We start from the raw sequence: 25,690 nt of genomic DNA, 5'->3' as shown, positions 1-25,690 counted from the left end.
GGTTCATCCATCCTCCACATCATCAAGCACACCTTCATTATCCGCTTGCGTAGACACCCAATTCTCCAACATCTGCGTACCAGCCGCATTGCCTCCAGCAGACTTCTTGACTCCCTTGCGCTTGACGATCAAACACAATATCCTTCCATAGATGCCGAAACCCTCGTATGCAGTATTGATGCCCAGCTTTTTCTTATCGTCCTCCTCAGCATCCTTGACTTTTGTCTTTTTCTTCTTCCGCGGTGCTGCTTCCTCTTCCTCATCGTCTTCCGATTGCACAAAGATATGTTCGTTCTCATCGTCTGCGCCTCGTGTTCGTTTCGCGCGTGATGGTGCAGCAGCAGTGTCGATATCGGGTATGTTCTCCAGAGCCACGTCTTCGGCTTCCTCTTCGAGCAACACAGCAGGCATCTCATCGTGATCTTCCACTCTGATAGCAGTATCCGCATTCGCTCCTCCCATCCACTGCGTAAGTTTGCTTGCGTTGCTCTCCAATTTCGGTTTCGCAGAGAACGTCTTTTGTTTGGTGAGCATCGCATGGCTCGTGCTCGTTTCCGTCAGGAAAATAGACACTTCAAAGTCATCCCCCGACACCACATCCCTCACTCCTCGTTTCTTTTTGCCTTTGGATTTTTTGGCTGCGTTTTCATTCTCCTCTCTCAATTTCGGAAGCACCAATGGCCTCACAGCTTCGATGACGCGAGGAAGTACTGGTGTGCGTGGGTTTAGGAGCCATGAGTTGGCCAAGGCTGGGTTGTCGAGGTAGATGCGTACTTCGAGGACGGAGTATTTGGTGATGCGGAGGTAGCGGCGTATGGGTGCCATTGCGTGGCGGGGAGGTTGGTGAAAGGTGTAGTATGGATGGGAGATGGAGGAGGTGTTTGTGTAAGAAGAGTGAACGAGTGACACGAGCTTTGACGTCATTGTTATAGGGCAGGGTTGTCCCCTTTTCTTGGTTCCATTTGCATCTACACTTTGCACACAAGGGATATGTTATTATAAACGTGTAGCTATGATCATCCGCAATGATTCGTGATGGACTGGACGCATAACATGTATTAAAAAGCAACATACCATTGCTATAGATTAGCAAGGTACGTAGAGAGACCCATGCTCTTGTAGAGCAGGAACATTCTGGACAAACGAGAATTCACTAAATGCAGAAACTCGGGACGCGACGCGGTGAAAGAAGACAACAGTCAGGAATCAATGGGGTAGCTATAATCTCTCTTAAAATATGTATGCGTAATAAAGAGGTCGATCGAGTTGTGTGCTGACGCCAGTGCTATGCAGAGCCACCAATTGGCAACCCATGTGATAAATATCCTCCCTCCATCCCAGTGCAAGAAAAGTCACCCCTTAACGCCTCGGTCATGATTCCATCCTCAGGACCTGGCTCTCCGTGAAAACGCCGTTGGAAAATGCCATCGTTTACGACAAATGGAAAGCTCCTTGTCCTTCCTTGATCGCAACACTCAATTTGGCTCTCAGCATTTCTTGAGAGGTGTAGTTAGGCATCTTCAAGTAGTTGACGCATGTCATGACACTGGGCAGGTAGTCATCAGGCATCAATGGAGGCTCATTGGGCTTGCACACCACAGTGAACATAGGAGTCAATGATTTGAATCCTGCTTCGTGGTTAGCATGGTCATTCGATATAGGGATAGTGAACTGTGACTTACCTCCAATAGGGAGCTTAGGACTACCAGTGACGAACTGCAGGAAGTCGCGTCTTTCGGGCAGAGTAAACTCTGACATGGTCTGCAGAAGGTTCTTGACGCTTGCGCTGTCGAGATTGAAGCCGTGATCTGCCTTGATCGAATCCATAAGTGTCTCAAGGGACCAGTCCTCCTCTGCACGGCCAAACAGCATCACCAGCTCATCAGGCGTGAACGCCTTGAGAGCCGAGTACGGGAAGACCTGTGAGAAGCCAGCGCAGAACGCATCGACTTGTCTTTGTACTCCTTGACCGAGAGTAAAGTCAATGACCTTCTCGACATACTGCTCAACATTGTCAATGGTTACATCGATTTCAGCACCGTTAGGTTGTAGCTCGATGGTGGGGTAGCCAGGCAGTGTGAAGTCAAGGCCAAGATCCTCAATTGATGCATCCTTGATCCTGATGTCTTCGATAGCTTGGGTCTTCTGTTCTGAGGAAAGTCCTGCATCGTCTTGGATTTCCTGCTTTGCCCTAGCACAACGTACGAGTGGCTTCAAGGAGTTGGCAAGGTCCTTGTCCACAGAAGCAACAGCACCGAGGGACGGCTTGATTGTAGAGTTGCCAGCGCCAATGCGGAAGAAGGTGGGGTTGAAGGAGACATCGATGATGCGCGAGTCGAGCATGGAACGTGCAACGAACTTGCCCAGCATCTTGAATAAGTGCAGCACTTTCTTTCCATGGTCATCCTTCGACTGCTCCTCGCTCATCGGTGCAGGGAACAAGCCGCGCATGCCGAAAGCGTAGTCATCACCAGCAATCGACTCATTCTCACGCCAGAGCTTGATCTTCTTCTTGGAGAACTCCCTGGACACTGTCGAATAGAACTCAAGAGTTGGACCGAGGCCGGTTCCGACCTCCTCAAAGTATTCGACCTCAAGGATGCTTGGAGATGAACCATAAAGCTCCATAACCTTAATGGCAGATTCTAGAATTCTACTGCGAGAGATGCGAACCTTCTGTCTCTGTAGACGACCCAAGAAAGGCCGTTCATCACGATGGCGCCTGGACTCATTCTCTGATTGGGCATTCTGCCATCTAGTCATAGATCTTGAGTAGCCAAAAGAGGTCGACTGGAGGAAGAAATGTCTGGTTTCGAATGGGAATAGGAAGGGATACAGGCGAGCAAGGTCCTCACTCCAAGTGGGAAGGCAGTTGCTGGCAACGATGAGAGGCTCTTCAAGTTGGCGGTTGAGCTTGGCGGTCAACTTGGTGTTGACGAACTGGGCCAACGGCTCTGAGCTCATCTGTGTGTCATTGCTTTGTTCTTCGGCGATGATATCCTCCAAATTGGCGTTCATGTCATGCAGAGTGCTCATCAAACGAAGAATGGCGGCGGTAGCAGGATGCTGACTAAGCGAAGGTGGCAGCTCAGAAGTTGATGCTGCAGATGCGTCGGAGGAAGAATGCAGTGTGCTAGATTCTGCAGGAGGGGGCCCGGGAGCACGTCTGAAAGATATCTTGTGCAGTGTTGACCAGATGTTGCGGCCCGAAACCTCATCAGGATTGGTCTGGTTGAAGTGAACAGCGCGGTAGATTGTAGTGTCATTTGACAAGGGCTGACCATCAACGCTGAATTCAATGTGCCAATCCTGAGAGACAGGCTGGAGTGAAGGAGTTTTGGCAGCAGGTCTCTGGGAGGTAGGCGTAGAGAGTAGTTCCCGAGCCGCGGCAAGTCTCGCAGAAGCAGAAGTGCGAGAGGTCGCAGACTGCTGTGATCCTTGCAGCGGAGTGCTGATGCGAGTGCCATCCTCCTTGTGAGCAGTCACTTTACCGCTGTTAGCAACTTCCAGATTTACTGCCGAAGTGTCCTGGTCGGCATCGTCCATGTCTTGATCTTCGTCGTCGAGGTCGTCAATGATGGCGTCAAGGTCCTCTTCATCCTCCTCGTCTTCGTCGGAGAGAGCAGCTTCATCGACGCATTCAAGCTGGTGTTGGTCGTCTTCGGCCGCATCAGAGTCCTTCTGTGAGACCTTACGAGATGATCTACGCAGACGGCTAGTTGCATCACCGCTGTTCTGAGGGGTAGTGTCAGATTTCGATGCTCTTGTATGGGCACGCTTGTTTGCAGGGGGAGTCGAAGCGCCTTCTGTAGCACTTCCATCCTGGCGAGTAACTGCTTCGGCGAGGCTGTTAGTCAGTGCGTCACGGCTGCGTACAGCTCTCTCTGCGAGACTGATTCGTGGGCGGAGATAATCATCAAGAGCTCTGAACGTCGCGATGGCATGAATCGAGACCATGATGTTTCTGTAAGGACGAGGAATGCCAGAGTCATCGTCTGCTGATAGCTTGATGCGCAGCTGCTTGGCAAGCATAGATGCTGCGCCACTTCTACTGCTATCAGAGGCGTTCTGGTGAACAGTGATTACCTCAAAGTGCTCCGTACGGCTGAGCAGGTCTTGTAGTTTGTGGACCAAAGAACTGAAAGCAGTGGCTGGGGAAGCTGTGTCGCTGACCGCAGCTGTGGCCTGACTTCTTTGTGACATGAACGCATCCAAAAAAGCCGACCTGGCAGCACGGCTTGTGTGGATGTCTGAAGACTTGAAGATCTCGAGAAGGGTTGAGACGATATCAGAGGTAAGCAACTCGTAGCTCGTGATGGTCTCGAGAGAGTCGCCATAGAAGTGCTTGGCTAAGCGTTGGAATAGTGCGGGACCATCGGATAATTTGTTTGTAGTGTAGCACTCGCGAAGGTCCTGAGCGAGCTGCTTGAGCTCCGACAATGCTCTCGAAGCTTCACCGAGTCCACCATCGGTCTGGTAGGCCTCGACAAACTTGCGGGCTCGGGACGTGATAATGTCCCGAACGCTGGCAGTAGGAGGTGTATGCAGGTTTGGTGCTCCAGAGTCAGATCCCAAATCATCATCGTCGTCGTCATGGTCACCATCATCATCATCATCGTGTTCTCCAGCAGACCCTTCATCAGGATAATCAAGTTCGCTGGGCTCTCCATCCTCGTCTTCACCATGCTCGGGTCTCACAGGGAGGTCTGCGGAGAGAGAAGGTGCATCAGCAGGCGGCGCTGAGGTGGTATCTGCCTCAGTGGTGTTGCTGGGAGTGAGTTCGCGCTGTGCAAGCTTGCTAATTTCAGCCATAACACCTTCACGGTAGAATTGAGGTCTGTATGTAGACTCCAGACGCCTGAGAAGAAGTTCGGCGATTTGCAATGCAAATGTGACAAGCATTGGGTTCTCTTCTTGTGTTAGGATCGATGCAAGATGTGATGCGTAAGCCACGCCGGAGAGGGCAACCTTGAGTACATCAGTGTCGAGATTAGAAAGCATCTTCAGCTGTGCAGTGAGCACCTTCTGCCTGACGCTAAGGTTGACAGTACTGGTGTATGCGTGCATCAAAGTTGGGAATAGGATCACTGCAAAGCGTCGAACCTCAGGCTGACACCCTTGCAAGAGCTCCAAGCGGTTGTCATTAGGCGAGTTACGAGCACGAGTGCCGATTGAGACGTTGCCCGAACCAGAATTACCAGCGTCAGTGAGGTCGTTGATGAACATGAGATTATCTGGCGAAACACTAGGAAGGATCTCGCAGACAACGTTCAGAGTCTCGAAGATCTGGTCGCGTGGCGTGCGGATGAGAGCTTGCATAATGATGTTCTTATCAATCTTGACAGCAGCATCGTCGTTGCTTGCTGGGGGCGAGACTCCGGTGAGGATTTGGTAGAGAGTATCAACAACATCCATACGCAGCAATTCAACCGCCAGTCGCGGACTTGCTCTTGCGGTGATGGACAGAACGCGCAGGAATTGGGTATGGATGCTGGGTCCAATCATCGTGGTTGTGCCAGGTAAGAGTAGTCTGAGAACAGCCTTCAGCAGTTCGGGACTGACCAGTTCTTCGAGCTTGGACTCGCGATATCTGAAGCTCTCTACGATCCTAGAAACACAGAGCGAGCCTTGTTCGACAACCCGCTGATCACTACTCGACAGGACGTTGAGAAGGATAGGCATGACATCGCGTACGGTAGGGAACGAGTCTTCAGAGAGGTTTCTGCAGCAGTTTGCGGCAGTAGTAACGGCGCTTCTTTGGGTGCTTGTTGCGAAGAAATCGAGGTAAGTCAAGCAAGCGTTCAGCCCACCTTCACGAACGATAGAGGCAGGAAATTCGATCGAAATCTTCTCCAAGGTGCTGAGTGCTTGCTCGGCAACGTCAATGTAATGGATCTCGAGGAGCTTCTGGCACAAAACAGGGACAGCGCCACCGTACACGACACTTGCGGTTGCCTGGGGCAGGGCTTCCATCAAGTTTGCGATACATCTGCAAGCCAACAGCATCATCTCAGGGTTCTCTTCACCAGTAAAGTCGTTCGGCTGCATGAGCTCCACCAACTCCTTGACGAACTGATCAGGGGAGAAGTGGCCAGCAAGATTATCTTCATTGGACACGAGCAAAATTTCGGAGAGCTCAGTGAGAGCGACCATTTGGACCGAGGGGTCCTCCTTTGCTCGGAGGTTCTCCAGGATACCTCGTAGACGGGTTGTCATGCCAGACATCATACCACTGAGGGCGCGAAGGGTGCTTGAGAGTCCAGCAGGCATGCCTGAGCGGCTAAGAAAGGCGCCAGAGAAAGGGTCGTCGCCTGGTTCACCTCCCGAATATCCTAGAGCAGCAGCGGCAGCGGCGGCAGCATCTTCATCGTCATCTTCGTCTATTCCCTGGTCGTCATCATCGTTGTGCTCGGAATCATCCTCGTCGTCATGATGCTCAACGGGCATGCGTGGTGGTTCGGGCTCGGGGCGACTGGACGAAGCGTCTTTCTTGTGTGAGGACTTCTTTGAAGACTTGCGTGAGGACGAAGGTTGAGCAGAGGTGGGAGCTAGGACAGAGTCAGAGGCATGATGAAGAGAGATGGAAGGAAGGTTTGGCGGACCTTGGTTACTCTTTCTACGGGACGACCTAGGCTTGCTGGTCGAGGCATGGTCGTCTGGTGATGTGGGCGAGTGTCTGGATGATCTGACGGCCGGACGGATCAGATCTTGGTCGTCATGGCTGGACGAAGACATGTTCTTGGAGCGCTTTGGTGACTGAGCCTGGCCAGACGGAGGGTTGGAAAGGCGAGCTCTCTTGGATCTGCGGGGTTGAGCGGTGTCCGAAGGGGCAGGCGGAGATGGATCGTCCTGGGACTGCTTGCGCTTGCGGGATGAGGACGAGGCGGTGGCGTTGGATGGCGGAGGAGGTTGGAAAGAATTGGCAGGAGTGGTCTGAGTAGAAGGGTCGGTGGTAGGGGGGGCCGGAGCGGCAAGTCTCGCTGAAGAGCGAGTTACTCTGGGTGGCATGAGCGGCAGGTCGACCAAAGGTCTTGGGTCATTTAGGCAAGTGTGGGGTGGGAGATGGGAGACGGATCAAGTGAAGCAAAAGTTGTGATGATGAGGGTTGTGTATGTGATGGACGCAAGCGTGTTGGGTTGGCTGACCTTGAGGCGGTTGCACTTGATGAATGTCTGAGTGGTGGCTCTGGCTCATCCATGGAGCTTTCTTTCACAGCTCCATAAGCGAACGGAAAGAGCAAGCCTGCGCGGGAATCGTGTTGCTGCCTGGCACAAAGACGTTCTTCACTCGGTCGTCACAACAAGACAGCAGGCTGTGGTATAGCAGCAATCTCCAGAGTTACAGTGACTGAGCGCTGGCCAGTTACTAGGTAGAGTACTGCCCAGAAGACACCGAGCGTATCAGCCCCGTTACGACGTGCCGAAGCGATCAAAGCGCCTCCTTCCGAGAGACAGGATGCCACCATTTGATCTCATGCCCTCCAATCTCGTCCAATCACCGCCCCTCGGAGAGTCGCACATCTCTAATTTCATGCTGCAGCATAGATCACCAGGTCACGTTGTCCATATCACTCAGACATGGCCGTCTCTATATCGATCCTGTCCTGCTGCCTGTCTTAGCTTCTGCTTCCTTAACGCCGGCCAAGCAGCCATGTCGTCACCCAAAACGTTGTTCTCTCTATCGAAGCTCGGGCGCGAACCTTGAAAGTCTGATCGCGCTGTCATAGACGGCCAGCCAACACACGCGACACGTTCACTCGATTTTTCTTCCCTCCCTCTGATTTCACCCTCGTGAACATCGTGATTATGCGATTTGTTATAGACCTGCCATCCCGACTCTCAAATCGCAAATTAGAACATGGGTGATCTCTACCACCAGCTCGAGGTTCGTCATGAGACTCAATCCTTGTCACATCCGCTAACATCCACCAGGCAGAATACTGTCCTCCAATAGATTCCGCTCTGTTCTCTGCCATTATCTCCGACTATGACTTGACAAACTCAGAAGCCGCCATTGAGGTCAAAGCCACACTGGACGCGCTTAAAGCCACCGCTATCGAAGAAGAGGCTACCGGCTTCGATGCCTCTGGAAGTGGTGCCCAACACGAAGACTACAGCCCTGAACATCCCACATCGTTACCGGAAACTTCGGGCTCTGTTTCAAGGGAGACCGATATGACCAGTCTGTCCAATGGTCTCTCGAGTGTTGATCTGGACTCCGAAGGCTCGCCAGACCGTGGAGAATATGATTTCGAGGCTTGCGACCAGGACACCAAAGTCTCTATCCTGAAGGATATTTTTCCTTCGCTTTCCGAATACACAATCTCGCACACACTCGCCCACCACGACTCAAAATGGAAGCCCGCTTTTGACGATTTGTTGAACCAGGTCTACTTCGAGGGAGGTGGCACTATCGACGGGAAAGAAAAGGTGTCGGCTAAGGGCGTTGACGCTTTCAGCGAGGAGAATGTCGTCAAAAGAGGTCGCAAGGGAAAGAAACGTGGCAAGAACATAAAGACTATCGATGACATGAGGGCCTCTTCACTTCCCGCCGAGTCGCGACCATCGACCAATCAATGGCAGACCGCCAAAGGCGATGTCGACTTCATCTCCGATCGCGCCAACATTCCTACGCAGGTCGTACTTTCTCTATACAACCAAGAGAATCGTTCAGTCGCGCGAACCATCTCGGCGATTCTTAAGACCTTCTTGCCAGAGGATTGCCGATCTGAGGAACCCGAGATTCAGGTGGATGCTTCTGTCCTGGGTCAAGAATATCCCGGTCTCGCACCTGAGTATGTCGTGGCCCTTATCAAACTGACCCAACCGTCCATGACAGCGGCGCGCGAACTGGCTAAAGCTCTTACGACAAAGCCGCTCACTCACGAGACCGGCAGTCGTATTATCATCCCACAATATGCCCCTGTAAGAATCTCAGACGGAGATGACTTGTCTACCCACAGCGGGTTCGATACGGATACTTCGACTGTCGATTTTGGATCTGCCTCTGGCTCGACAGCCAAGCTCAGGGCAGCAAGGCAGACTGCCATGGATCAAGCGCGGGCAGCCTACCGCAAGTCAAGATCCGACCGTCTTATGGGCGGCGCTGCTGGATATTATTCGCAGGTCGGTCGCGACCACGGGGCGGCACTGCACCAGTCGCAAGCTACAGAGGCAAACGCCATCGTTGCTGCGCAGTCTTCGGCCTTTGAGATTGACTTGCACGGCGTGACTGTAGAAAATGCTGTGCGCATAGCTCGTCAGAGGACAAATGCTTGGTGGAATGGGCTTGGCGAGAACAAGGTCAATGGCCGAGTTGGCGCTGCCGAGCGTGCCAGTGGTTTCCGCATCATAACGGGTGTGGGTAGACATAGTGCTGGCGGCAAGGGTGTCCTTGGTCCTGCAGTAAAAAAAGGTCTCGAGCAGGATGGTTGGAGGCTGGAAGTCAACAGTGGCGCGATCACTGTCAGAGGCAAGAACAAGGCACACTGAACAGCGAACACGTCGTATCAATTGGCCTCAAGCATGTTTTTGGATAACCCCTGCCGAACATCTTCAGACAAAAAGCCGTGTTTGATACATGCCACAATTTGATCCCGTTCTATCATTGTTACTGTAGTAGAGCTGTATAACAAGAATTGGGATACAAAAAAGAGTCATAATACAGCAATACAAGAAAGGGCTAAAGCAAAGGCAAATTGCAGCCATGACGAGACAAAGCAAATACGAAAAACCAGCCAATCAATACCCACGCTGGGTATCTTCCACCATCCATGGAGATACAGTTGCAAGTGGCCCCTTACTCGCAGTCCATAGGTTGAAGGAAGCCAACATCCTCGTCAGAGAAGTCGTGGAGCAGTTTGTGAGGCGAGCGCGTCTTCATCCTGGCCTTGGGTCTGCTCTGCGGGCTAACAATACCAGCCTTTGCGCTGAGATCGGGCATTGACGAGTGGCTCAAAGGGTACTTTGGCTTGGGCAAAGCAGTGTTGTCCAGCATCGAGTCGTTCTGATCTTGCTCATCGTCGAAGAAAGAGTCGAGTTCTGCTTCCATGTCGTCCGCATAGCTTCTCTTGCGCGTGTTCGTCTGTGGCGTTTGTGGTGTCGAGATGGAAGACGCGATGGTGGTTTGTGTGTGCGACAGTCCTGGAGCAGAGGAAGTGGGTTGAGAGCCAAACCCGCCAATCTTGTGGAGTCCGCAGAAGGGAGCGAGCTCAGAGGGTTTGGAGTACAGCTCTGGTGCGCTGCTGGCGGGGAGGTCGTTCGAAGGGTGTTGAGGGATACTGGCGGTCGCTGGTACGGGTAGCGACTTGTGTGTCTTGTATCCTTCGGGCACGGATTTGCGAACGCGCATGCCGACGTTTATGAGTAGAGACTGGACATGATCGGGCAAGGCGGGCTTTAGCGGCAGTGCGTATTCGTCGATGTCTGCCGCTGAGGATGGCGCTGAGCTGGTGCCGACGGTGGTAAAGAAGGACTTGATCGAAGGCTGGCTCGAAGGTTGAAACTGGCGCTTGCGGACGTGTGCCATGGTTGTCTTGTGCAGTGGGATGTATGAGGTAGTTATGCAGGTGGATGCTGTATACCTAGGAGTGTGAGGGAGGATGATCGAATGATTGTTCAAGATGGGCGGTCAAACTCCACTTTACGCGGTTCGCGAGTCTGGCGCGTTCGTTGGCGGGGCAATTCCCACTCTGACGACCAAGAAGTCGTCTCGAATGACATCTTTTACGGCGTCTTGCTATACCATGAAGAAGACTACAACCAGATGACCTTGGCGGACCTCCTGGAGGCCTGATTATCAATTGCGTCTACCTTGGTATACATATAATTTCGGTCGTACAAGCAGCGCCCATCACCTCGGTTAGAGGCGCTGCATCGGAAGCCGCATGCACCAGACTCAGCCCTACGCTCAAGTGGCGCAATATGAAACAAACACATGGCCCACTCCATTCTCCTCTTCGCTCCGTCTTCCCAATCGCCTTGACCTGACAGCGTCTGGTATAGATGACCTTGGCCTTGTACAAGTCGCTTCGCCGACTCCGGCCCCTCGCTTACCTCTACTTTCTGACACGCTAACAAAGCCTTTTGATGAAGTGCCTTCTCTACACAACCTCGACCACAACCCAGTCCGCTGCAGTCGCTATCAGGCCATCGACCTTGTACCCATACCTCGATCTTTTCGACTCGGCCATAATCGGTCGAATCTCATTGGACCCGCATGCGTCCCTCTACCAGAGATTTCTGCTACTATCGCATTGCTGACCATCCTTGCAACATGTGCTCATACCTCCTGCCCCGCTGTCTTCTGTCTCGAAACATGCTACACCCCTGCGAAACGGCTATGCAGGAACCAACTTGGCGCTTGAGATCGTGAGCAAAACTCTTTCTAGACTCTGCCGTGGTGAGCATATAAGATGTAGAAAGCGGCTTCATTCCCAGTATCCTCTTCGTAGGTCAGTTCCTTGTCTTTCTCCAGCCGTTCTTTTCAGCCTTGACGGCTCAGTCTTTCGTTTGAACAGCTCCCTGGTGGATTCTGTTCCTTTTCCACAGTCGTCTCACAGGCCTGGACGGTCTCACATCTTCATTCTTTCTACCAGTTTTGAAACAGTCCTCGCGACTCATTCTTCTCTTGTTGCAACATGGCTCGTTTCGCCGCTCTTCTTCCCCTTGCCTATGCACTGGGCGCCTTTGCTCAGAGTGTGGCATACAATGATCCCAACACTGGCATTGACTTCATGAGTTTCCAGGACTCCGAGTCTGGAGCTCGATTTGGTGTTGCTACACCTGAGACTCTGGGTAAGGACTTTATCGGTCAGATCGTTGCCCCCACCATCCAGGGATGGGCCGGTCTTGACATGTCAGCCCAAATGGCCAATCACATCCTCGTCGTTGCATGGCCCGATGGCGACAATGTCCGAAGCTCTGTCCGTGAAGCCTCAGGCTACACTACACCTCCTGTCTACACCGGAAACGCCACAACCACTCCCATCGCCAACGGTACCTTCGTCAACAGCACTCACTTCTCATACACTTTCGTCTGCAACGGCTGCATTACTGGCGACGATGACAGCTTCCCTAGCACCGTCAAGGGTAATGCGTTCGGATGGGCTTTCTCCGATGATGCTGTTGCTAAGCCTTCTGTCCTGGACACTGCTTTGAACATGCACTCTGGGTTCGGTGCCTTCGCGGTCATCTTCGCCAACTCGTCGTCCTCCAGCTACGACACCTGGGCTTCGTGGGCTGAAGCAGCTGCTCCTGCCCCTAGCACACCTACCAATGGTACTATTGGATCCGGTCAGAATGGCACTTCTACCGTTCCGGTTGCCACTACCCTGAACACGACATATGACTACATCATCGCCGGTGCCGGTCCCGCTGGCATCATCGTTTCTGAGAGACTTGCAGAGTCTGGTGCCGAGGTTCTCTTGATCGAGCGTGGTGACGCTTCCACCTATGCATCAGGTGGTCGTGCCGTGGAGTCCTGGAACGACACGGTCACGCAATACGATGTCCCCGCCATGGCCTACTACCTTTCAACTGCTGGTGTCACCAACGAGTACTGCACCGACACTGCCGACCAAGCTGGATGTCTGCTCGGAGGCAGCAGCATGATCAACGCCTTAATGTTCGTCCGCCCTCAAGAACGCGACTTCGACGACAAGTGGCCCACCGGTTGGAAGTGGTCCGATGTTTCGGCTTCCGCTGAGAGCTTTTACGAGAGAAATACTGGTACCATTTCTCCCTCCAAAGATGGTCAACGATATGACCAAGGTGCTTATGATGTTCTGTCCACCTTCTTCACTAGCAATGGATGGTCATCTGTAAATGCGCTTGAGGAACCTAACAAGAAGACTGATGTCTTCTCGCACCCTCCTTGGAACATCCAGGATGGGCTTCGTGCTGGCCCCGTTTTGACTTATCTTCCTCTCGCTAAGGCGAAGAAGAACTTCCACCTCCAGTTGAACAGCACAGTCATTCGTGCCGTTCGCGAGTCTTCCTTTGTCACTGGAGTTGAAGTTGAGCTTTTGGATGGCAGCCGCCAAATCATCAATGTGAAAACTGGAGGCAAGGTCGTGCTTGCTGGCGGTGCACTCAGCACTCCCCGTATCCTCATCAACTCAGGTATCGGCCCTGCCGAGCAGATTAAGATTGTACAGAGCGGTAGCGTTGCTGTGACTCTTCCTCAAGAGGCTGAATGGATTGATCTGCCTGTCGGCAAAGGTCTCAAGGATCATCCCATCGTCACCCTGAAGTTCAAGACCAAGTCTTCATTGTCTTCTCTGGATACCACTGCCTTCACAGCTCCTAACAACATGGACATCGACTCCTTTGCTCAAGGTAGCGGCTTGCTCGTGCAGGGTGGCCAACGCCTCAACTTCTGGTCCTCGGTCAACGGCACAGATGGCATCGAGCGCTTTGTCCAGGGAACTTGCAACTCGCCCTCCAACGACACTATCAAGATGAAGATCTACCTTACACACGGACTTACCTCTGTTGGCGAGATCGGTGTCACCGCATCCGGCAAGACTGAATATATTACTCAGCCTTGGTTCACTACGACTGAGGACAAGGACGCCCTTGCTGCTTTCATCGACAGACTCATCAGTTTCACAAAGACTGCCAACTCCACTCTTACTCTTGATGCTGGGCTTACTGCCTCCTCCAACGTCACTGGTGCAGACCTCATTAAGACTTTTGTTACCGGCAGCCACTTTGTCGGTACTGCATTGATGGGAACAAAGGATGGTCGCAAGGGTGGTGATGCAGTCGTGGACTTGGATACCAAGGTTTATGGTACTGACAACCTCTTCGTTGTCGATGCTTCCTTCCACCCTGATTTGCCTACTGGCAACACACAGGCGATCGTCATGGTTGCCGCTGAGGCTGCAGCCAAGAAGGTCCTCGCTGTCAAGGTCAGTGGCGGTGATGATACTCCTGCTCCTTCGTCCACTATTTCTGCCCTCCCTACCTCGTCTGCCGTCTCATCCACTGCTGTGGCAACCTCCTCGGCTGCTGTGACATCGGCTCCTGGATCTGCTTCTATCACTTCTGCACCTACGGCAGTCGCTTCTGAGACGGCTACTTTCAGTGGTACTACGGCTGTCACTTCTGTTGCCGTGCCTAGCCCTGCTTACACTGAGGTGCCTATGTATGGTCGTTGCGGTGGTATTGGCTATGACGGTCCTACGAAATGTGCACCTGGGTCCAAGTGCAAGGTCCAGAATGATTGGTACTACCAATGCGTGTAGAATGATTTAGATAACGCTACAAGTATACAGCTTGTTGAGCTCATGCAAATTTTCCAATCATGTTCAATTCACATAGTACCAAGAGCCAAAAAGACCACACTCTAATTTTACACATTCTCTCCAACTGGCACATTCATACCATGCAACCCCCTATACGTTGGCGGCTCGAATTGCTTCCAGCCCTTAAGTAGCTCTTCATCATCCAAAGTGTATACTTCTGCCCTCAGAGGTCGGCAGCAGTCCAACATGCTCTTCTTCTCGCCTTCCTCGCCAGCGCCTCCTTCACCCCAACCCCAGGCACTGAGATCGCCTCCTGGACATGCGGATAGTGCCATAAGGACGTCTTGCTCGGCGAAAAATTCTAGGTAATCGGTGGATTTGGCTGGACTGGGTTCCATGAAGTATTTGCCTTCTGCGTTGAGGCCGGTGACTTGGAAAATGTTGATGACATCGTGGACGTCAAATTCGCTGTGCTTCTGCGTCAGTGCTGGAGAGATTGGTGGGAGCCAAGGTAACTCACGTGAGTCCGAAAGGTACAACAGCTCTAGTCAAATTTGAATGACAGTGATAATCATATTGATCTCCAGTCAACATGGTGTTGACATACGGATCACACCTCGTACCCAGCAAATCATGACATCTGCCTCCCCACTGATCGACTCCATAATCACTCAGCGAATCAGCAATAATCGTCACCATAGGCCTGAGGTACGGCAAACAACTCCACAGTCTATCATAAGTGGTCACATGACTGGCTTGTAGCTGTCTAGTGCGGGATGCCCAGAATCGCTCGCGCGGATTGGCCAGATTCCAGATGTTGAGGTCGCCGACTTGGGCGCCCTGGGGTGTGGAGAAGCGGACGATGCTGCCGGCGGGGACTTTCCAGGCTTTGGCCGAGCGGGGTGGGATGTCGATTGTTTGGGTTAGGGTGCGGGATTTGCTGTTGGCGAGGGAGTCGTAGAAGGGTTTGTTGGCGTTTAGGATGCTGCCTGCTGTGGGAAGGTAGGCGGGCTGGGGAGCTGGGTGGGGTTTGTCTGCGGATGCCATTCTTGAAGTGTTTAACAAGTATTGTTTCTCTTTATTGTGAATCTGAATGAACCGTAGAGGAAGTGGTCAATGGGTGGAAGAAGCTATATGCCACCTAGCCTTTATATCGGAAGGAAGAGAAATAGGTAGTCATATCGTATAGCAGTGATAAGATAGCAGAAGCACCCCGATCAGCCGAGGGTAACCGTGTAGTCTAGAGGGGAAGCTTCAAGCGAACATTGGAGAAGATAACATAACATATCGTTTCTGTACTTTGATGCTACGATTCACGTAGGAGAGAAGTACTGAAGATGACCTACAGGTGATTATGGAGAGTCTCATGCTAGTCAGCTGATGAGGTGGCCAGGAGCTGGTGAAGAAGAATAGAATTGATAAGATGACTTCTCCCATGTTCGCTTACAGTGGACAATTGAGTTGGCCAACGTGATCAGGCTTTGTAGACTCAAGGATCTGGAAGCTTGGATCGAAAGATGGACGACGCGACGCAGTGCAACGACTCTGCAAGAGTCAAACAGACCACCCGATTATGGATATACCGATTCGTGACGAGACAAACAGTTCATGCCGGCAAACTTGCTGAGCACGGTCGCCGGTATCTGCCTATGAAGCAACGTTGGCACATCGTATCTTGGGCGACGCTGCCAATCTGAATTCTGTCCGCGTGGTTCGGTACCGCCTCTCGAGACTTGAGAGGGTCGCTTGAACGCTTCACGACCGTGAACAAATCAGCAAAGAAGGAGGCCTGAGAAAGCAGCAGGTCGTTGGTCAAACTTATATGAACTATGTCTCGCAACAGATTAACCGTGGAGATGTTGTAGACTAGCTCACCGGGAGGCCTTCCCGCGATACAAAATGTCCCGCTCGACCCGTTGACTCAAGATTGGATCTCGAGTCGGACCAGCTCAAATCAACAGGACTACCGCATTCACGAATTGCCATACTCGTAGAAGAAACAGTCTTAACGTCACCGGGTTTCAAGACCAATAGTGAGGGTGTTGGCTGATGTGTTGGCTCAAGCAAGACCCGAAACCGAACGGTGCGAGCAAGGGCCTCATGGCTTCAAGGCTTGCCGATGAGCCTGGTAGCGAGATTCACGAGGCTAGCCAGTGCTTTTTGGCCATCAACCCAGACTGGTGGACACTTTGGGTAAGCTCCACAAAGACGAGACTCTTTATTTGCATTTGGATGTGCATCCGCGCCCCTCGGTAAGGGACCGGCAGTCTATCACTCGTCTTGGTCCTGGTCCCTTATATGACTGAAGGAGGATCGCTCGCGCAACTAGGACCCTTTTACCTTTTGCTCCACTGGTTCCTCGTCGCAACCCTATTCAAGCCCTCTCTCCAATCTTTTGTCTTTCCTTACACCTTCAGGTCATGTCATTATAAACAATCGAGCTGGAAACTTCCTTTGACTACACACAATCTCTCCTGCCAGCAAAATGTACGACAGGTCTACTCAGATTCTGGTCGTATGCGTTATTTTCTTTATTCTTTCTTGGGTGTCTGTAGGGTTACGAGTTTATGTCAAGTAAGTCGGTCGGTCGTATGTTCTTGAAGGATCAATCACTGACTTTGTCCAAGGGCTGCATTACTAAAACAAGTTGGTTGGGATGACGGGGCCATGCTTGCAACACTGCTGCTTTTCACCGGTTACTTGATATGCCAGCTCGGCAGTCTAGCACATGGCAATGGACGACGACGTGAGACTATGACAGACGCAACAGCTCAGATAGGATTGATGGTGAGTTCTATGCTTCTCCCTCGCGATTGGCCCCTTCTTACTCAGAATGCAGTACTGGTTCTTTTGTGAACTTTTCTACACGTTGGCGACATCAATGCTAAAGATCGCTATTGGCCTCTTCTTCCTCAGGATCGCCAACAACCGAGTGCACATCTTTATCATCAAGTCTATTATGTACATCAGCGCGGTGCTCGGTGTCACATACTTTTCCATCGTCCTGTTCCAATGTCACCCAATCTCCTTCTGGTGGGATCTCAGCCCGGATCATCACGGACGTTGCTTGAGCGCCTCAGTCATGGCTGATACATCATACGTCGTATCAGCCTTGAACTCGGTGGCAGATTGGGTCTTTGGTATCCTTCCAATCTTCATTGTCAAGGATCTTCAAATGCATCGCCATCAGAAGGCAGTAGTGGCTGTCATTCTCGGTTTCGCCGCGGTCGGAAGTTCTGCAACGATCATCCGTCTACCCTACGTGTGGACTGTTAAGGAGTACAAAGGCGAATTCCTCTGGCGCACGGCTGATGTGGCCATCTGGACTACCGTCGAGGTTGGAATCGGTATCACTGCTGGTAACTTGGGAACTTTGAGACCACTCATGCAACGTCTCATGAGCTTCATGGGTATCTCGAGTTCCACAGGACGCGACACGAGAACCTGGACCAGGCGCCACAGACACGGAAACATGAACAGTGGAGGTACACCACTGGAGGACTTCACCGGCAAAGGAGCAATAAAGACCACCGTCACCATCCGTGGAGGCGCTTCTCACGACGACCAATGGGGTGGCCTCTCGAGGACAGACAGCGAGGATGAGATTGTACCTGGTACCGACAAACTGCACGAAGGAGGCATTCTTCACAGTGTCCAAATCGATACATCATTCGAGGAAAGAGTACTGGACCACAGACTCGGAGCTGGCAACACCTCACCTAGAGCGACTGTCGCATACGAGAGAGTATAGTCGACAAGGGTTTCTTATGTTTTGTCTTTTGCATTTCGAGCGCTGGCGCCATTCGGAGGGTGCTGCTTTGCCAGACCCGAATCCATCATCATAATCATTCAATCTAATGTTCCTCACGAGTCCACACTTACCACTGACTCGACAAACAAAGTATCAATGTCGTCCAACACCAACTGCCGTGATGATTACGAATCCAGATTGAACAAGAAGTACAAACGGTGTCATTGCGCTGTTTGAAACGCTCGCTTCTCGAGATCCCAAACCTTGATTCTCTTTTTCTATGCAGAGACAAATGGGGATTCACGTCCAAAGCTTCCAGACGTGGAATGATCAGTCATTCCTCGCACCTGCCTGACAAAGATAGAGAGTTGCAAGTCTCTGATGATCAAGCGGCAGATCTTGGAACCAGTTGCAGAGATACCAGTTTCATCGAACGTCTGCTGACGTGATGAACTGCCGGTCTTGGAAAGAATCTCGTTCTGGGGATTTCCTGATACCAAGTACCGACTTCATCCATCTGTCAATAGTGCTTATTCTCTCCATCACAATCCTACCCAGCAGACGCTCAACCCATACACCCGGTCTCCAGGAATCTGCAGTTTGTGGTCTTTGGGACCTGCAGCATGCCAGCAGCAGCAAACAAACTTTCAGACCAATCGCGGTGGAAACAGAGGGCCCAAGCGTAGATCCAGACGCACGGCTCATGTCCCTCTCGCGCTAACGTGCCGCAATGGCGCGCGCACGGAGCATGGTGCAGACAGGCAAGCGAAAAGCGCCAAAGGCAACTTCCATACACAAAGACCCCCTTCTGTGTCTGCCGTGTTTTGGCTTGCAAGACAGGAGGGCCGAATTTGAATTGCTTCGAAGGATTTGGAGTGACAGATGTGTTACAGGTGTAAGTGGCAACAGAGAACATTCCATAAAAAGCTTATGAGGTGTATCAAGATCTGTAGTGTAGTCGAGTGGATGATTCGTTTTCTCAGGTTATGTCCGCAATACTTCGTAGATTGATTCCAGCCGTGCTTGAACATCCTTGATCGTCACAAAGTAGCTAACACTGGCAAGATCAGGGGCAAGATGATCTTCCAGCACTGTCTCGGTATGTCAAATCCCATAAACTAAGGTGGTTGTCGTCAGCTTTGGCTTACCAAGGTCGGGCTCATTGACGACGGTCAGAGAGTGAGCCTGTCGTCGAAAAACCACCATTCCGAGCTTTCGGCAGTTGATCTCCTCTATGGAGACAAGTAGTCCTTCAGGATGCTCTTGAAGATCTTGCGTGCTTTCGACTGCTGCTCTCCCCTTCGAGAATTGAATCAAGCATTCTGAGTGGAGATGTCAGTGTGTTCCATGGATGCACCTTGACTACCGGTATGTCTGAAGACTTTGTGTGCAGAACATGCCTACGGCGCTGGAGAGATGATCTACCAACGTGCATCGACATTTTAGGTTTGATATACCACACCTGTCGGAAGACGCCAACAGGCTGTTCCAAAGCTTCTTAGCGATGTAAGTCAGAACGTTCGCCAAGGTATCGGCGGTCAGCGAGGTCGATAGATGGATTGGCCATTTTCCATGGTCCTAGAGCATACTGATCTGATGACATCGGTCTGTAGGCTATTTTGACGACGAGCAAGTGATATTGATTAGATCGGCTGTCAAATGTTGGGACTCTGCTGTGCTTTCGTTTTCTGCATCAGAGTGCTCGATGTCCGGGACGCGTTTACAGACTCGAGAAATTGATGAAGAGTCCACATAGCAGCGACGACTGACTCTCTTCGCCTCATCTCTTGTCGATAGTCTATGATCCTAAGAAACCCCATTTTGGCAAAGCGACGAGGTTTTATAGACTTCTCGTGTTTTCGCAAGCGAGCATCAGGACGTTGAGGGTGTCTGGTAAGCGAGGCAGCCACGACCACGACTCTGGGCCTGTTTTGACTTGCTCGCTTTGCTCCACGACTTCTCGTGCTTGTAATGGCAGAACAAACAACAACTGGCGTCACATATCGACACGATAATCACGGCTGTGTTTCTACGCGTCTACTGTTGCCCCTGCCAAGATCAAATGGGTGCGAAAGGACGTTTAGTCATGTCTCAAGTTCTCTAGAGAGCAGGTCTCTGGCACTTCTTGCTACCTCTTGCGATCGAGTTGCGCAAGTATTAAACATACCTTTTGTGAGAGAAACGAAGTCACGGTCGCACGCCGCGAATGGTTCACCGGACTACTAAGGCGACTGATCTCATCGAGCCGGATGGACTGGCTAACCATGGACACATGCTTATACTAATCAGTTGTGCTCGCGGAAACATCGGAAAAGGGGCAACAGGCATTTCTGCACGAAGTCACCACAATACTGACAAGGAAAACATGTCGAGAAGGGAACCTTTCAGTACACATCGACGCTGATATTTGATCGCTGGACTATCGGTATGGACAAGAAGATTACATGTCTCATATTTTGATTAACCGGATAGAGGATGATGATGATGATGATGATGATGATGATGATTTGAGTTTGACTGTCTAAAGCTGTTTTGACTGTAAGGTCAGTGTCGTGATAGTATCGCCTGAGCCACTGTCGAGGGCGTTGATCCAGTAGAAGCCAACAGTTGACTCTCCAGCCATCATGACTTTGTTGGATACTTCGACTGTATTGTGCTGACAAGGTACTCATCCTGGAGGTTGGTGTAAAGGTCGCTGTCCCTTGATGCTGAAGTGACAATTGCGGCCACGTTTCTCGCATTCCTGGCATCTCTTGTCTCCTTCCTTGACCACGCATTTGACTCTAGCCCAGAAACAGGTGTCGCATGACTTGTACCTTTCTGTGTTTGGATCTTCGGCCTGATCCTCCTCTTGCTTCTCATCTTCCTCGCTGCTTTCCTCCCCATCTTCTTCACTGTATTTTCCGTTGCTCATCTTGCTCTTGTCCTTGCCCTTGGTTGATCTGCTACTGATCCATTGGAGCACTGAGGCCGACTTGGCATCTGTTATGGGTCCGGATGTAGCTGTCGACTTGCCCGTGGGCTTTCTGGTTGGCTTTGCGCCTTGCTTGTTGTTACTGGTCTCTGACTCGCTGTCCTGGATTTCGTCACGAGACTCATCGATGTAGAGGTTGTCAAAGTCGAGCTGGGACTGGACTGGATATCTGCGACCAATGGGTTTGTGTTTGGCGTAGTAATCGCCGAGCTCTCCAACAGGAATCCATTTCGGCTCTGTGGTATTTGACTGCTCGATGTTTGAGGTCTCGTGATCGGATTTCATGCCCTGATGTGCTGCTCCAAGGGATGTGGACTTGGTGGTTGCGTATTTCGATTTCTTGGATTTGCTCGTCATGGTGCGTTTGGACTTTGGCAAGACTCAACGCAGTCTGAATCTGACAATTTCGTACAGCCAAGTCAAGCGGATATATGTATGGTGAGTTGGCATGGTACCATTGCCATCGACCAAGCGTCTGGCATTGTCTGGAACTGATGCTCAATGACTGGTGGCCGTCCAGAGCCGTCATGTCTGTTCTATGGCTTTGTCTCGGTCGAAGCGCTTTCTGCAGACAGTTTGTTCTATGTTCGAGAAGGTCTGGTGCATACTGTACAAACGTTTTGCGCAAGTAAAGCTCGATCTCCACTCGAAGGACAAAAACCTTTCGCCGCCATCATGACACAAAGAATACCCTGGTTGCTATTTCAACCTCAGCAACTCACCCCTTGGCTTGGAATGTATTGACGATGGTTGACAGACGACAGCCAGACACAAGCAGTTCCAAAGAATCTAAGCATTAGGCAAACATATCGGCCGCCATCAAACAATCGGCCAGCAACAAACAGAGAAGGACGATCTGTAAGGAACAGGGCAGACAAGAGAAGTGAGTCAAGGGTATTATCTTGCCATTGTGTTCTTGTAGAGGATAAGGGAAGTACATCGACACTTCGATTGCATTGTCACGTCCAGGTGCGCATCATCTGCTGAGTCTATCTTGAATCTCCAGCCAGAGAAATATCGAACGCTTCACTTAACCCATCGTAGGAGCTGCGGAGCACTATGGATGTCGAGCATGACCTTGGAAGTCGGTTATGGATGAGTGTGACCTTGGGTATCGGTTAAAGGCAAGCATGACCTCGGTTATGGTAAGGTTGTGTACAAGCCAATCTCGTCGCCAAATACTGCCTATCGAAGACCAATAGAGTGTCAGTAAGTACCGATCATACGAGCACATTTTAGTAGGTGATTACCAGCAGTCTTTAGATTTCATGTTGGTCTTGGGTGACTGATGCTTTGGAGTTCAGACAGGGTGGTCCCCTAGACATGTACGCGCGAATCTAGATTGGCAATATTTTGGTCGAATGAGGATCCATGGTCGAACTGACAGGCTAGGTCTGTATCTCGGTATCTATAGAGCATACTGTCTGCCTTTGGATCGTTGACACTGCGTGGTGTAGCTTGTTATCGCTGTGTCTACGGAATTGAACACGGATTTCAAGTTTTGGTCCGAGAGGAATGACTTACCACGCGTTTTCGCCTGCCAGACTCACGCAGCAAGAGATCCAAACTCTGATATCAACCACATTCTGACATGTTATATGCACATATGCGACTAGTCTGGACCCAGCTCATCCTTGGGATACAGCTCTCAGCTGAGTGACTCAATATCTCGCATTCGTATCTTCTGATCCCAGCACCCCAGGTCCAGATCCCGAGCTCGCAGCGGCTATGGGGTAGCGGTTGACCTGATATCGCCCTAGTACAATGCGCTACGCGTGTTCCCCGCGCTCTACCAATCGCTCGTACTCAAACACAACTGCCGTGCTTCACAACCGAGAAGAATCAACAACCCCCCCTTGCTCCCCAAGCTTCGATTCAAGATGGAAGATCGAATCAAATATGTCAGAAAAAGCCTAGTGGATTAGCCACTCCCATCGGTCGAAGCAGAGATCGTAATGCGGCAGTTGAGGCAATGGCAGAAAAGTAGTGAGGTAGCCACAAGTCAGAAAATGTCTAGGCAAAAATGCTTGGTCAACTTAATGCCCCACGTGGGGTCCCCAGAAACCCCAGGACGCCTCATGCGGGGGTGTTTCCGCGCCTTCCTGGAGGAAGGAAAGACATAAGTTGGGGAGGTAGTCGCTGTCTCTGTAGATCCCAATCCTCTCTGCTTTTGTATCTTGACACATATCCGACCTTCGATTGGTTTCTTATTCCATCTGTACATACTTTACAACCATATCACATCGATTCAGTAGTCAAGGGCAGACCCCGTCTCTAGTCAAGATGGAGATGAACTACGATGATGCAGAGTTGCATCGCATCGAAGAAGAACTGCACATGGAGATTCTACCTGGCACAGAGGTTTGTTGTATCCTCGATCAAAACTCAAGAAGTTTTACTGACATGGCTGATTCAGATCATGACCGATGTCGGGAGTCATCATTTTGTCAAAGGCCACAACGGAGTCCTTGTCCCTCAACCCTCGGCCGACCCTCACGACCCCTTGAACTGGTCAACAAAATGGAAGTTCCTCGCCATCACAGCAAGCAGTCTGGTCTCCTTCAGTCAAGGCTTTGGTCCTCTTGCCCTAGCACCTGCCTTCGGATACTACATCAAAGAGTTCGATTGTTCTCTGGCCGACGCCATCCAATTCACCGGCGTGTCTATTCTCATTCTCGGCTTCAGCAACTTCGTTTGGGTGCCGTTGAGTTCATCCTTCGGACGCAGAGTGGTGTTGATCGCCAGTCAGTTGATCTGTCTGGCTAGTATGATCTGGAGAGCCAAAGCCCAGACGTATGGATCCTTCATGGGTGCCTGTGTACTCAATGGACTCGGTGCTGGACCTGCTGAGTCTATTCAGCCCGCAGTGATTGCAGATGTATTCTTCCTACACAACCGTGGCTTCCAGAACACCGTTTACTGGACTGCATACATGGTACGTGATCCTTCTGATTTAGCCCTCTCTTCAATGCTAACATGATTACTAGGGATCTTTGATGGTCGGACCCATTATTTCTGGTGTAATGTCAGACCGTCTTGGCTGGCGATCCTTCTGGTGGCTCAATGTCGGACTCGTCGCCGTATCGCTCCTCTTGGTTGTGTTCTGTTTCCCCGAGACCAAATATCACCGTCCCCATCCTCACGAGATCGCTGCGGCAACTCACAACTACGAAGCTAGCGACTCATCGATTCCAGTAAATGAGAAAGTTGCCGGCGGCGAACAAGTCGAAGACGTCGAGATCCAACAAGTTACAACCCAAAATGGTAGTGGTATGCCCGAACTGTCAGCAACAAAGACCGCAGATCGCGACCCTTTCCTTGGAAAAGGTTACCCGTCGAAGCAACAATGGAAACTCTGGCAATCCAACGCACATCCTTGGAAGAGCATCGCCATCGATCTCTGGCTGCCCTGGAAGCTTTTCGCCTTCCCCATTGTCGAGTTCGCTGCCTTTGTCTGCTCGTGGTCTTGCTCGAGTTTCTTGACTCTCAACTTGACTCAGGCTCAGGTTTTCGCTGCACCGCCATACAACTTTTCGTCTGAGAACATTGGATTCTTCAACTTTGCCATTCTCATCGGCGCCATCATTGGGTTGGCCACTTCCGGAAGACTGAGTGATTGGGTAGCCGCTAGAGCAACAAAGAGAAATGGTGGCATTCGTGAGGTAAGATAACTCAATTGATAGTTCGCAATGTGTCTGTCACTAACACTTCATCAGCCTGAGATGCGTCTCCTAGCCATGATCCCCTATGTGATCATCATGTACATCGGCAACATTGTCGCTTCCGTCGGCATGGAAAGGAAATGGCCCTGGGAAGTTATTGTCATCATCGCTTTCGGTGCTGCTGGCATGCAAGTGGCTTCGATCCCTTCGATCGTAAGCACCTACGCCGTGGACTCGTACAAGCCAGTCGCTGGACCCTTGTTCGTTGCCATCACAGTGAACAAGAATGTCTGGGGCTACGGATTCTCGAAGTTCATCACACCTTGGATCGAAAGATCGGGTTATATTCCACCCATCATGTGCAACGGCTCGCTTGTGCTGCTGTGGTGTCTCTTCGGCATCCTATTCTACTACAAGGGAAAGACTTTCAGAAGATGGTAAGCCTTTTCTTCCTGACCCTTATTCTCAGAGCTTCCTTTGCTCTTATGCATGATTTGCTGTTCTATATGCTAACATACATTGTTCAATAGGTCTCGCAACTCTTCCGTACACAAGATGTAAAGTGCAAGGACCATAAAGCAGGAAACCAGAGTGGGAAGAATAGGACCGAATCTCGTATATACTGTACAGACTTTCGACATACATATCTTGTACAAAAAATCAAACAGTTGAACTGTGCTTATACCACCATACAGTTTGCAAAGAAAGATGACACTTCGGATATAGCCCAAATGGTTGAGAGATGGAGCAAATTGCTAGTCCATCACGACACCGATCATCGATGAGATCTAAATAAACTCATCACGTTCTCGGCTCTTCTTTCCCTATACGCCATTGTAGTTTGCAGCTGACATCCAGATCCTCATCGCTGCTGCCTTCTCAGGAAAAATCCCTATCTTCACAACCCGAATGGCAAGGAAAGGATATAGAACGTTCAGCCACCGAGGAAGGACGGAAAATCGTAACGACCTGCTCAAGAGAGAGAAAAAGTGGGTTTGGGGTATATAGTTTGGAGTATCCCGTCCTATTGTATCTGCTATAGGTTGTTGGGGGGA

At 51.1% G+C, this 25,690-nt stretch overlaps 9 protein-coding genes across 9 annotated transcripts; 4 read left to right on the top strand and 5 right to left on the bottom strand.

Moving 5' to 3' along the window:
- Window positions 1-3: 3 nt before the first annotated feature.
- M436DRAFT_43783 (uncharacterized protein) lies at window positions 4-825 on the bottom strand (the record flags this gene model as incomplete). The annotated part of the gene is made up of 1 exon (XM_013573000.1): window positions 4-825. The coding sequence occupies one exon, from the start codon at window positions 823-825 to the stop codon at window positions 4-6; it is 822 nt and encodes a 273-aa protein (XP_013428454.1).
- A 606-nt stretch (window positions 826-1,431) lies between these two features.
- Window positions 1,432-7,008, bottom strand: M436DRAFT_44047 (uncharacterized protein; the record flags this gene model as incomplete). The annotated part of the gene is made up of 3 exons (XM_013573060.1): window positions 1,432-1,631; window positions 1,683-6,676; window positions 6,773-7,008. The coding sequence occupies 3 exons, from the start codon at window positions 7,006-7,008 to the stop codon at window positions 1,432-1,434; spliced, it is 5,430 nt and encodes a 1,809-aa protein (XP_013428514.1).
- Window positions 7,009-7,857: 849 nt separating this feature from the next.
- M436DRAFT_62747 (uncharacterized protein) lies at window positions 7,858-9,491 on the top strand (the record flags this gene model as incomplete). The annotated part of the gene is made up of 2 exons (XM_013573187.1): window positions 7,858-7,884; window positions 7,932-9,491. 2 exons carry the CDS (start codon window positions 7,858-7,860, stop codon window positions 9,489-9,491), a joined length of 1,587 nt encoding a protein of 528 aa, XP_013428641.1.
- Window positions 9,492-9,798: 307 nt separating this feature from the next.
- M436DRAFT_62746 (uncharacterized protein) lies at window positions 9,799-10,527 on the bottom strand (the record flags this gene model as incomplete). Its single annotated transcript, XM_013573186.1, has 1 exon — window positions 9,799-10,527. The coding sequence occupies one exon, from the start codon at window positions 10,525-10,527 to the stop codon at window positions 9,799-9,801; it is 729 nt and encodes a 242-aa protein (XP_013428640.1).
- Window positions 10,528-11,638: 1,111 nt separating this feature from the next.
- On the top strand, window positions 11,639-14,248 carry M436DRAFT_80785 (FAD/NAD(P)-binding domain-containing protein; the record flags this gene model as incomplete). The annotated part of the gene is made up of 1 exon (XM_013573332.1): window positions 11,639-14,248. One exon carries the CDS (start codon window positions 11,639-11,641, stop codon window positions 14,246-14,248), a length of 2,610 nt encoding a protein of 869 aa, XP_013428786.1.
- A 107-nt stretch (window positions 14,249-14,355) lies between these two features.
- M436DRAFT_44345 (uncharacterized protein) lies at window positions 14,356-15,295 on the bottom strand (the record flags this gene model as incomplete). Its single annotated transcript, XM_013573119.1, has 2 exons — window positions 14,356-14,716; window positions 14,769-15,295. The coding sequence occupies 2 exons, from the start codon at window positions 15,293-15,295 to the stop codon at window positions 14,356-14,358; spliced, it is 888 nt and encodes a 295-aa protein (XP_013428573.1).
- A 1,438-nt stretch (window positions 15,296-16,733) lies between these two features.
- On the top strand, window positions 16,734-17,642 carry M436DRAFT_8825 (uncharacterized protein; the record flags this gene model as incomplete). The annotated part of the gene is made up of 3 exons (XM_013572885.1): window positions 16,734-16,822; window positions 16,876-17,035; window positions 17,088-17,642. Coding segments are annotated over 3 exons (804 nt in total), but the record flags the coding sequence as incomplete, so codon positions are not given.
- Window positions 17,643-20,667: 3,025 nt separating this feature from the next.
- Window positions 20,668-21,330, bottom strand: M436DRAFT_62742 (uncharacterized protein; the record flags this gene model as incomplete). Its single annotated transcript, XM_013573185.1, has 1 exon — window positions 20,668-21,330. One exon carries the CDS (start codon window positions 21,328-21,330, stop codon window positions 20,668-20,670), a length of 663 nt encoding a protein of 220 aa, XP_013428639.1.
- A 1,926-nt stretch (window positions 21,331-23,256) lies between these two features.
- On the top strand, window positions 23,257-25,196 carry M436DRAFT_62741 (serine/threonine kinase 16; the record flags this gene model as incomplete). Its single annotated transcript, XM_013573184.1, has 5 exons — window positions 23,257-23,334; window positions 23,390-23,908; window positions 23,961-24,635; window positions 24,690-25,072; window positions 25,166-25,196. 5 exons carry the CDS (start codon window positions 23,257-23,259, stop codon window positions 25,194-25,196), a joined length of 1,686 nt encoding a protein of 561 aa, XP_013428638.1.
- Between the last annotated feature and the right edge of the window lie 494 nt (window positions 25,197-25,690).

The sequence above is a fragment of the Aureobasidium namibiae genome, assembly GCF_000721765.1.
Source record: "Aureobasidium namibiae CBS 147.97 unplaced genomic scaffold scaffold_6, whole genome shotgun sequence".
Classification (NCBI taxonomy): Eukaryota; Fungi; Ascomycota; class Dothideomycetes; order Dothideales; family Saccotheciaceae; genus Aureobasidium; species Aureobasidium namibiae.
This window is presented reverse-complemented; position numbering and strand designations above follow the sequence as displayed.